At 41.8% G+C, this 12716-nt stretch overlaps 1 protein-coding gene across 1 annotated transcript in view; it reads right to left on the minus strand.

The window, feature by feature from the left end:
* FU (kinase family with ARM repeat domain-containing protein) overlaps positions 1–12716 on the minus strand; it is a 281825-nt gene that overhangs the window by 118112 nt on the left and 150997 nt on the right. Inside the window, exon 7 of the mRNA XM_089429606.1 lies at positions 7633–7696. Coding sequence (XP_089285732.1) covers positions 7633–7696 — 64 coding nt within the window. The remainder of the gene's footprint in view (positions 1–7632; positions 7697–12716) is intronic.

Raw genomic sequence — 12716 nt, forward strand, 5'->3', positions numbered from 1 at the left:
CCCGACTGCCTCTGTGTGGCCCTGCATCAGCCCTAGCTAGTGCTGCATCACTCTACATGGCTACTGTGCTGCTCTCCAAGCATTATCTCTGCCTCTCTGTCTCTCTGTATTCAAATGCCCCTCAGTTGCATCTCTCGATCACTTATTCTATCTCTCTTAGCAAACCCCGCTCTAGAGAATAGAATGACTGATCACTCTAGTGTATTCTCCAAGTGACCCTCAAGCCTCCTCTTATACTTTTCCTATTGACATATCAACGGCCGAGATTAAGTCCCTAATCAATGGCTAAGATTAGATCTTGCTTGATCCATGTCTTTTGGACCATTCTAACACAGTTTCATATTAATACACATTAATATTTTATTTTCCCTAAGTTTAGACTTGGGGACTCCATTAAAAATATTAATTATTTTAATATCTCCTGAACTGTTTAGAATCTGCCCAAACCCTTTATGGGTATTGGAGATCTCATGTGCCCCAACCTCTCCACCAAATTTTGTGGCTAGAGCACATCTGATGCTACCCCAAATCAACACTCCCTCTTACGAGGATAGTGCTCTAGCAATACTCCTCACTCAGTGTTACTCTGATTATCCGGCATCATTACCTATGCTAATGCTAGGCCTTCCTTCCCAACATTCTCTGCACTGTTGTATCTTATACTACAGCCCATGGTTCTGCCACTGCCACTATTGCTACTGGATCTATACGACAACTCCCTCTGCATCTATATTATTGTTGATTCTTTCTCCCAACACTGCATCCGCACTACACCTCCTCTCATCATGTTGCATCGTGCTGCCCACTGCTGCACTGAAACTCAGTTACTGAGAAGTAAGTAACTGATCCCCCAATCTAACCTCTCTATTAGGCAAGAGGCACCCACTGATGTTGAAGCTCCCTCTGTCGTTGACAAGTGCTCCCTCTCTGACCTCTGCGTTGCTGCAACAACTCCCTGCATCTCGCACCGTTGCATACCTCTCCGTACCATGTTGCACTGGTGCAACACTCTTGTGCCTCTCGCACTACTGCAGCCTGCTAGCCTCACGCTGTCTCGGCACTCCTGCACTGTAGCTCTCTTTGCCACTCCATCCGCATCCATCTCTACCCACATCAGTCAGTCCTGCTACTCCTCTTCGAGGCTCCCATAGCAAGGTCTAATCCAAGAGGCTAGATACCTCAAGGATTCTGCTCCTTATCGCCTATAGTCCACCTGACTACAGTTCAATGTCACCCCACTTCTTCTCAAGTGGTGTGTGCGCACTCATGGCACAGTCATCGTCTATCAAAACTTCCTTCGCTGCTTGTGCTGGCACTACCTTAGTCTCGGAAGACTCTCCCTTACTCTTCTTCCTTGGACAGTGGGTCGCATAATGACCTAGCTCCCCACTTGCATCGTGCTGCCCACTGCTGCACTGAAACTCAGTTACTAAGAAGTAAGTAACTGATCCCCCAATCTAACCTTTCTATTAGGCAAGAGGCACCCACTGATGTTGAAGCTCCCTCTGTCGTTGACAAGTGCTCCCTCTCTGACCTCTACGTTGCTGCAACAACTCCCTGCATCTCGCACCGTTGCATACCTCTCCATGCCATGTTGCACTGGTGCAACACTCCTGTGCCTCTCGCACTATTGCAGCCTGCTAGCCTCGCACTGTCTCGGGACTCCTGCATTGTAGTTCTCTCTGCCACTCCATCTGCATCCATCTCTACCCACATCAGCCAGTCCTGCTGCTCCTCTTCGAGGCTCCCATAGCAAGGTCTAATCCAAGAGGCTGGATACCTCAAGGATTCTACCCCTCATCGCCTATAGTCCACCTGACTACAGCTCAATGTCTCCCCACTTCTTCTCAAGTGGTGTGTGTGCACCCATGGCACAGTCATCGTCTATCAAAACTTCCTTCGCTGCCCGTGCTGGCGCTACCTTAGTCTCGAAAGACTCTCCCTTCCTCTTCTTCCTTGGACAGTGGGTCGCATAATGACCTAGCTCCCCACAGTGGAAGCACTTGATCTTGGAGAGACCTTTCTTCTCCCGCTTTTCTTACTTTCCCTCAGATGCTAGGGCCACATCTTCCTCCTCCTGTTTGACTTTGATCCCCTTGCTGCTGCTACCTGTCTTCGACTCTCGTCTGATCTCTTCTTGGCGAAGCGCTGCCCACATCTCATCCCAAGGTGGAAGTGTCCCTTTGCCCAGTATAGTATCGACAAATACTTCCCAATCGTCTGAGACAGCATTTAAGGTTGTCCTCACCATTAGCTCCTGATCCAGTGTCGCCTCTATAGCAGTCAACTGATCTCGGATCTCATTCAGTCCTCCGAGGAAGGTGTCAACCGGTTCTCCCTTCTTCATCTGATACAACCTCAACTGATTCTCAAGCAGCATTCTTCTCTGCACAGAAGTATCTTGGTACAACGTCTTGAGAGCCTCCCACATCTCAAATGTCGTTTCCTTCTCGGCTATGTGTGGTACTACATGATCCTTGACCCCGTCAAGGATAATGCTCTTGGCCCTCACCATCGCCTCCTCGTACTTGTCATTATCATTGGGGTCGACTAGGATAGCTATTACCTTTAAGGCGAAGTTCTTGACACGATTCCTGTCAAGTACGGATAAGATTCTGGCTTTCCAGACTACGAAGTTTGATGCTTCGTCCTGTCTATCTTGGTCTCTTACTCCGTGTAGTGTTATGATGCTACTCTACTTCCCTCCTCGAAGTTCTTTGTTCGACTCCTTTGAGTCTCTACTTCTTGTCTGGAAGTTCTCTTCTAGACTGCCTCTAAGTCCTGATTTCCCTACTGGAAATCCTTCTACCACTGTCGAGATGCCCCCTACTCTGTTCATCTTATGCAACCGCACCACTGATCCAAGTTCCTCGGTAGCAACTCCTCTGGCCTTGTTCTATCAGGTATTGTTCTGACTACAGTACCTTACCAGCTCCACTCTGCAATATTCCCGCACCCATCTAAACCCCAGCAACCTGAAGGTGAGAGCTCCTAGGCTTTGCGCAATCCTGACACCAGCAACCCAACCTCCTCAACCAACTGCGTCAGCCTTCTCAGCTACTGCATGGCTCTACGTGAGGCTCCTTTGTTTCCTTAGCTTTTGTGCTACCTCTTCTCGGCTCACCCTTGATGACGCAAGCACTACGTCACTCTTCCCTCGCTGCTCTGCTAGAAACAACTTTTGTCACCTCGGGACAGTTGTTTTCTACTGATATTGCTCGGCTCGGCTGATGTCCTTTAGTCCTCATGTGATCTACAATCACCCTTTGATACCATGTTGAAGGTTCTAAGTTTACTTGGTTAGAAACCCTCCATGCACTTTATCTGATTTATTCCTACCTACTTGTTATTTTACTTAACAAGTAATTTACAATGTAAATACTGAAAATAAACACTAGTGCATGCTCAACATATTACAGATCAGCAGCTAAAAGAAACAGAAACAAACACACCATATGACACCATTATTTTTGGACTAATGTCCCCGCAAAAAACACAATGTGGAAAAGTCGGTGCAGCGATCTTAGGGTTTTCTTATTAGGCAATATCAGAGTACAATCTGGGTGCTGAAACTGGCCTACCCAACAAAGAATTTCCTTGGCAGTAATACCTCTCATTTTCTAACAAATCTTCTGGCTAAAACCCCAGATAATCCTTTTGGCAGCTACTCAGCACAAATCTGCCCTAGAAACCCCAGTGTCAGCCACTCTCTAGACTGCGTCAACCCCTCTCTGCCTCACGCAAGCCCTGCGTCACACCGAATGGGTCTACGTCAACCCTGGGAGGCCCTGCGTCAACCCTCTGACCCTCTGCATCAGCAACGCTGGCCTCTTTGAGGCTCTGCGCAGCTCCCGGCTATCTCTGTGTGGCCCTGCGTGAGCCCTAGCTAGCTCTGCGTCACTCTCCTTGGTTACTGCGCTACTCTCCCGGCACTATCTCTGCCTCTCTATCTCTCTATACTCAAATTCCCCTCAGCTACATTTCCCGATCATTGATTCTATCTCTCTTAGCAAACCCCGCTCTAGAGAATAGAATGACTGATCACTCTAGTGTATTTTCCAAGTGACCCTCAAGCCTCATCTTATACTTTTCCTATTGACATATCAACGGCCAAAATTAAGTCCCTAATCAACGACTAAGATTAGATCTGGCTTGATTCATGTCTTTTAGACTATTCTAACACAATTTCATATTAATACACATTAATATTCTATTTTCCCTACGTTTAGATTTGGGGACTCCATTAAAAATATTAATTATTTTAATATCTCCTGAACTGTTTAGAATCTGCCCAAACCCTTCCTGGGTATTGGAGATCTCATGTGCCCCAACCTCTCCACCAAATTTCATGGCTAGAGCACATTCGATGCTACCCCAAATCAACAGTTAGATCTCTACGAGACTTGGCAGTAGGGAGAGAGCATTGCCCCTACCTACCACTTTTCTCCTCCGGGTCCCTCGCTTAAGACCACTCTATAAGCTGTGCTTGTGAGTGTTTCATAGAGGCATTCCAACTCCTACAGTCTGTGGCCATTTCACTAGAGCGCTTCTCCCCATTCAGATTCTCTCTTGATGCGTAGAGTCATCTTCTGTCGAACAAACAAGTATTGAACCAATCCATCAGAGAGGATATCTATCAGCTATACACTCAGGTCACAAGGATTTCACCTCTTATGGGCCTTGGTCCCAAGATGTCTTTCTATTTAGAGCATTTCTTAGAGCAACAAGTTGGCCTCATCATCTGACACCCCTACTTGCATTAACATTGAATGAACTGTCTCAGGATACCCCTGGGGTAGTTTAGTGTTGGCTCACATCGTCTTAGAGTCGAGATTGGCCATCATATTCCTCGGTCAAACAGAAGTTTCCAAGTGTGCCATCTTCTAGAGCTCGGGACTAAGAGAAACCTCATTTTCGAGTTCCCTGTTTACTATGAGATCAGAGAACATTTCCACTGTCTCTAAAGGGATTCCAGGGGCTCCCACTCTACATTATTCTGCTACCAGGACTAAACATGCCTAACCCTTTTTATTAGGGAGATATTTACATGCAAATCTCAACTCTTGCACACTTCAGCTCACATTAGGGCTTCTAGAACTATTACCTCTTACTTCCAGCTTATTTCGACTAGTCAAACAACAAGCAGGAGTTAGAGTCTCAGTTTGCAGCAAATGAGGGAATGGTGAGACCTCGGGGTTTTCTGCAACGCCCCCCCCCCCCCCCATTCGAGATAGACAGGTACATTCAAGACAGGCCTGCAGGTGCAATACCATGCTTCAGTTGACCTACCCTCAAAGAGTTAGAGTTAATGGCTCAAGGCAAAGATAACGTAGGGCACATCCCACCTGCCAGACCTCCTTGAAGACGCAACACAATAGACAGAGAATAATCAACAACTTCTTCCTTTTAGCCTCAAATGTTAGGCGTAGCCTATGTACCGGATTCGACACCCCATGGTCTAAGATCCACGGATCCATGGATCTAATCCGGATCCACCTAGACCCATCCAAGAACCGGCAACGTGGCGGATCATTGTTGGCCAAAAACGCATCCCTGAATTTGGAACGGATCCTGCAAAATCATAAACAGATCTGTGATATTTCTGGATTTCAAATTTTTGCAGCGTGGTTTTGAGTTTGTAGACTTCAATTTTAGGTTTTTATTTGGCTTTATGTCAATCATTGTCTTTTTCACTGTTTGTCGGCACACATTGGCATTTTTATAGCAGCAGAGAAGGACAGCGAGACAACACCAGTTTTCTTTTCGGCAGATGTATAGCATAAATTTGTCTGCTGGTTGTGGCATTTGTTGAAAAGATAGCGCCCTGAAAGACAACGTCCGGATAGCGAGCACGAGCACACTATTCACCAGGCAGCACACTATAGCAAGCATGAGCATTTGTCTACAGCACACTATTCACCAGGCAGCGACCATTCTTCTTAGAGCATTGAGCAACAGTGCTGCGCACCAGACTCAGGACTATTCACCAAGCAACGACTAATTGTTTTAATTTTTTGAGGATGAATCACTAGGCAACAATTCACAATTTGATCATTTTTTAATGTTAAATTAAATTTTTTAATCGGGTCTGAACTCATTCATTTTTTAATTCTTTTCACGTTAAATAAACGTTCAATATTAAATTGTCTTCGCTTTGGGTCCGAAACAGACCTCTTGTTCCCCCTGTCCAATCCACAGAATAGTAAATACTAGTGGTCATGATTAATTAAAAATTTCACTCTCCCAAAGCCTCTAAAAGACTTCAACTCAGCGTCTAATCTTATCATTTTGATTTTTTGTCTATTCTTCAAAGTTCACATTTGACTCTTTCTATTCTCAATGAGGGTTTTGGGTTGTCAAATGTTTTGGTGCATTTAGTGACGAAAATTTGGGATCTTTTGAAAATAAATAAAATCCATTACAATTCTGAAACAATGAAGACTAGACATTAAAATTTAAAAAATATTATTGTATTTTTTTACGGGATCTAGTCACATAAATTAATGTGGCTATTTAAAATTTAAAAAATATCTAGCCACATAGCAATATAAATATGTGGCTCTTTTATAAATATCTAGTCACACTAAATTATTAAAATTTAAAAAATATTATTATATTTTTTGACTTCACGTATCCTTGCCGTATCCGGATCCTAGATTTTCAAAAAACTAGCAAATCCGGATCCGGATCCGTCTCTGAAACTTGGTAACTTAGGGAGTAGCACTAGCTCATCTACTCCCCTTAGGATCACGCAGTTGGATTCCCCGATGATTCTGGAGGACCCAGACAAGGAGAGATTGCCTCACTCGCCTCCCTCACCACCGGTTGTTAGATTCAGGAGATGCTGACTCCATCTGCTTCATCTTCAGCTCCCCCCTCACTTCTTTGGAGTTGAACAGTCCAGCAACAGACATACTTCGCATTTCTTTCTTTTGGTCATCTCATATGACTTTATACATTCTCTATTTGTACTTTTATTTCATGTTAGCCCTATCATAGTCCTATATTAATCTTATTAGATTTGGAGTTACAATGGAGTTGCATTTACGCTCCCACCTGCCTTGTATTTAAAATGGATGTATCCTTTAGTCCCATTGACCTGCTTTTGTGGTCACCCAAGGACATTAATAAAATTATACTTGAATTATATTAACTTATTATAATGTAGGTCAGTGCTTTCTCATTTCCCTCTAAAATGAAAACAATATCCATTGTGCCTCGAGTAATACTCTCTTTCTGAGAATATTGCATGCCCAATTTCTCATGGGCATTCAATATCAACAGAAAGGAGCATTGCAGAATACAGAAAGTAAGAGACAAGCTTTCTAAATTGTTAAACAAATTCTAAAGCTTTCTAAATTGTTATTCAGAAGAACATAAGAAAACCAAATTATGCATAAAGCCTTACAAATTTGAACATTTAGAAATCTAAACAACCATCAAAATTTGGTGTTCAAATATCTACTATTTGACAATTCAACGGCACAAATATCAAGAACTTTTCTTCAATATCTTATGTCACATATCTGAAACCTTAATAACGAAAAGCCATTAACTTGTGTATAAAACAAGAATAGTTTCCTATGTTTAAGATTTTCTACACGAAAGTAGCGAATAGTGCATGAAACTGACCTTTGATTGAACGAAGCACCATTGTATTGCAAGACATAGCTCTTGCAAATCCAAAGTCGCAAAGCTAGAAAGAAAAGCAAGAAATGACTTAGAAAACATCACAGGTTCTCCCCCATCGTGGGCATCAATAAAATTGATCCTATATACCATTATGATATATACCCATGTACTTTGAAGTCAAGCTCACTATAAGCCTTTAAGACTAGATGGATAAGTATAATAACTACTGGGTACTCAAACATACAATCTTGGCCATAAAAACAAACGGCTCACCCACAACAGCCTACTCAGTACTATCCCAAATCACATATATGGGTGGTCAGTCAGCAATGACATCCACCAAGCATAAATTACAAACCAATAAAAATTGCGACAAATATCCCGATACTTTCAACACTAACTCTTATCTGGAAACTGCAGAGATAAAGATGAACATGCTTTAAGATTGAAGTTAAAACATTTCTACATTTTTCCTTGTCCATTTCTAACTCCTAAAAGCTTGAATGGAAGTACAATATGATAAAGACATCATTAAATCACAGAAAGAGAGAACATATTTCACAACAAAATCCATTCTAACCTACGTTCATTTGCTCTAATCTTCATGATAGAGATAACATATGACCGAAAGTGAATCTAGGAAACTTCAAGAGAAAAGCTTCAACAACAACACACGTTAATGATTAGCCTTAAATGCGCTATAAAATGTTGGCAGATGAGGTCAAAAGCTAAACAAAGGCAACTGGAACTTAATATATGTATTATGCTATGAATATTTGTTACACATCACTGCATATAATGTTGACAATGTCATTATTGTTCATTGTTTGAAAATGTCGTACCGCATTCATTACCACTTTAGCTTGTCCCTATATACATGAAATATCACTTACAATTCCAGGACCCAAACCGAAGCACAAAAACAGAAACATTAACAAATGAATAAATAGAAAATGGACACCGAAAAGAATCAACCACAACAGACCGTTCAAACTTCCTATGAACAAAAAGCATCTCAAAAGCTATACTAAGACTGTTGGAACCAAGATATACTAAGAAAGTTTTGCCAATTACCATGCAAGCGCACAATTTGTACATAAAAAAACAGAGAATATATTCACTGTTCCATGATGAGGGATTGACAACTGCCATATATTGTGCAACTTTGTTTGTCATTAAAGGTTGTCTCTATAAACATATCAAACATCAATCTCTATTTCAACCCCCTAAAGAAGCAACTTCTCTTTTGAAAGGCACATCCGTTCTTGAAGGCCTTTGACAAATGACATCGCTTGGAAAGGCATTCCAGTCATTTAACCCCTTCAAGCTGGGCATTCTTTTTCTAAAACATCCAGATGCATCTTTGGCCAAGGAATAAGGCATCATAGAATGTCCTTTGGCTACATTATCATGATAGGTCACAGCTGCAAGTCAGAAAGGAATGGACTTGTTCAGTGCATGTACACTATGCCACATGGTTCAAGTTCAAGTTCAGGTCCAGCAACAATCATGTTTGATTCCAATTCGAATTTTCCAATAAGGTTCAGATGGGGTTCACCATTAAGTTCAACTATATGTGTGTGTGTGTGTATAATTTATAATGGAACATATTATAGAATAATAAGAAATCGAAATCAATAAGCATAAGAGGAAAAATAATCATCAAAGTAATAGATATACAGTTAACAGTTATACAACAAACTCAAGGCATACTGGCCTTGCTACTAGAATCATCACAAAGAAGCATCCAGAGGCAGGGATAGGAGCGAAACTGAACAAACCTGAACAAACTTTTTGAGGTTCACTGTGTTTTGAAGCCCAAGGTTAAAATTCAAGAAACCTTGTGACATTGCATGTATACTGCAATTCAGAGAAGAGATGGGACAAAAACCAGTGAAGTCACACTGAAATTGCCCAAAACATGAGCTGCGGTGATTCAACAGTCGGCTAGCATCATATCTAACTGCACAATTATTTACTAACGAAAAACTCCAAAGCACTAACAAGAAATACTAATGTTCAAATGACAACGAACAAGTAAAACCAAATGCTGCCATTTAATACTTGTGCTGTTCATTCGTGGCTAACTTTTGATGTTTACCATGAAACAATTAAGATTAGCAGATGGCAATTACCCGTAGTCATCATATTTCATGAAGGTCTTAGAGGACTTCAATCTACAACTACTAGATTTTATACCTACATACTTTCTTCCTTACAATCATGCTGCTCTATTTCTGGCATGGAACTTTCTAAAAATCTTTAGCAAGCGTTTTCAAGAACTTTATGACAATGAAAGATAGATTCCACAAAACCATTCAGAACCTGCCATTTTGAATAATGACAAAAAGAACTTATTCCCAGAATATTTTTATTGGAATGTGAAACAAAGAGAATACCTTTTGTGGTTTTCTATTCTCAAGTTTGAAACAGTATTAATTCACCAGAAATAATGTAAGTAGAAAATCAGATAGAGAAGATGGCGTATGGGAGTGTGTACCAAGAAGTCTTGTTTAGGCCATGCATTCCACTATCTGCCAAACCAATATTCATGACCAAAATTCCTTAACACAAATAGAAATCCTAGAACCCAGGTGCAGAGTAACAAGTAAATTTTCCACATTCCAAGAGAATTCTTTCAATGATCCCATCCAGATTAGGAAGGGTTCCATAAGATTCAGAAAAACGGGGCAACATTGTAACATAATCAATAACTTGATCACAAATCTAACTAAATGAAGGGATCTAGGGAAATGAGAAGACTAGATCAATACCTTGCTTTGTCAAAAACTATAAAGGTCTATTTATTAATGTCCAACGAATGACCACAAAAGTAGGTCAATGGTACAAAAGGATATATTCAATACGGGTATAAAGTGGGAGTGCAAACACAACTCCAAGAAAATGCCAAAGCTAAATCTAGGATAAAATGAAGTAAAAAATGATACAACAACAAGACAACCTCATAAACATGTATATAACTGGATGAAAGACCCCAGTGATGTAGAAGACTAAGTGAATAAGCGCAGGATTGGAGATCAATGATGTCAAGAATGCCTGAGTGTGATAGCCAATGGCGACAGAGGTGACCATGGGATGAACAAAAATTATATGATAGTCCTATTACCCACCATAATGGGTAACCACATAGCAGAAAACTTTTTCTCCTATTTTAGACAGCCAACAGCCCTACAAATTTGCTTATTGATGATGATATGCCAATTCCTCCACCATCTACGCCAGACATACACCTCTCACCATCTGACATTCTTCTTCGATGAAGGTGGGATACCACTCAACAGGTAATTTGATCATTTTGCAGTCGATTTTTTTTGCTTAATGTTTTGGGCATTTAGTATGGATAAAGGGGTAATCTAGATGATTGACCTAAGTTGAATATCAACTTATTCTCTCACCTTACTGGCAGGTTAATCTTTAGCCCTAGTCCAATGGGACCTACCCTAAGGCATTAGGGTCATAGGAGGGGCACTACTTGAAAGACCTAGATTAAAATTGAGACGCGTCCCCTAAGGTGGGGTGCACTCACCCCACGCAACCGAGATGGGGAACGCTTGGGGAAACGTTTCCCCACATTCCCCTTTTGGGGAGACGCAGGGGGAAACATTTCCACAATGTGGGGGATGCATCTCCCTGAAAAGGGTGCTTCAAGGCGCACCCCCTCAAAAGACGGGCACCCAAAAGCACCCCTTCTGAGGGGGGGACGCCCAGAAGCACCCCTTTTCAGTTTCATGAAGTTTTGTGTGGGTAACCCTAATCATCAAGCCTATGGCCCTACTATTGTTACGCAATTCATGGTAATGTCAAATTCTTAAAGTAAAAGTGGCATTCTCCTTTATCTTTAATTTTCATTCTTTTACTTAATTTTTAACATTACCATGAAAAGATTGTTGAAGTTTCTAAGTATACTTAGTTAGAAACTTTTAGGATATTCCGACACATAGGAAATAGTTAAGTATAACTTGGTCTAGTATAGAGTTAGGTAAAGTGTGTTTCTTTACTATGCACATTTTGTAACTTACAATCCGACGGTCACGATATGTAGTGATCCGACGGTTCATTCTCTCCTCGGTATTATCGACACTTGATCCGTGGCTTAACACCCGATTGGTCCATGATGTCTATTTAAAGAGCATGGAGGGTCATTTGTAGGTTAACCATTCATGAGAGAAGCTTATGTAAATTTTCATTCTTTTATTAATAAATTGCCTGAAGTGGCCGCGTTGGCTCACGTTGTGGACTGTTTCCCTCTTTGAGGGTTTTAACCACGTCAAAAGTACTGGTGTATTGATCTGCGATCTGTTTGTGAGCGTGTCCTTTGGTGTTCTGTCTGAGGAACTTACCCTGTAAATTCCTACAGAAACCCTCCATGCACTTTATCTGATTTATTCCTACCTACTTGTTATTTTCCTTAACAAGTTATTTACAATGTCAATACTGAAAATAAACACTAGTGCACGCTCAACATATTACAAATCAGCAACTAAAAAAAACAGAAACAAACACAACATATGACACCATTATTTTTTGAGTAATGTCCCCAGAAAAACCCAATGTGGGAAAACCGGTGCAGTTATCTGACGGTTTTCTTATTAAGCAATATCATAGTACAATATGTGTGTTGAAACTGGCCTACCCAACGAAGAATTTCCTTGGCAAGAATACCTCATTGTTTCTGACAAATCTCCTGGCTAAAACCCCGGATAATCCTTCCGGCAGCTACTCAGCACCAATCTGCCCCAGAAACCCCAGCATCAGCCTCTCTCTGCACTGCATAAGCCCCTCTTTGCTCACGATGGCCTTGCGTCACCCCGGATGGGTATGCGTCAAACCTGGCAGGCCCTGCATCAGCCATCTGGCCCTCTACGTCAACAACACTGGCCTCTCTGAGGCTCTGCGCAGCTCCCAGCTGCCTTTGCGTGGCCCTGCGTGACCCCTAGCTTGGTCTACATCACTCTCCTTGGCTATTGCGCTGCTCTCCCGGCACCATCTTTGCCTCTCTGTCTATCTGTACTCAAATGCCCCTCAGCTACATCTCCCGATCACTAATTCTATCTCTCTTAGCA

The sequence above is a fragment of the Pinus tabuliformis genome, chromosome 6 (assembly GCF_031772625.1).
Source record: "Pinus tabuliformis cultivar Carrire ecotype Pingquan chromosome 6, CPIR1, whole genome shotgun sequence".
In the NCBI taxonomy this organism is placed as follows: domain Eukaryota; kingdom Viridiplantae; phylum Streptophyta; class Pinopsida; order Pinales; family Pinaceae; genus Pinus; species Pinus tabuliformis.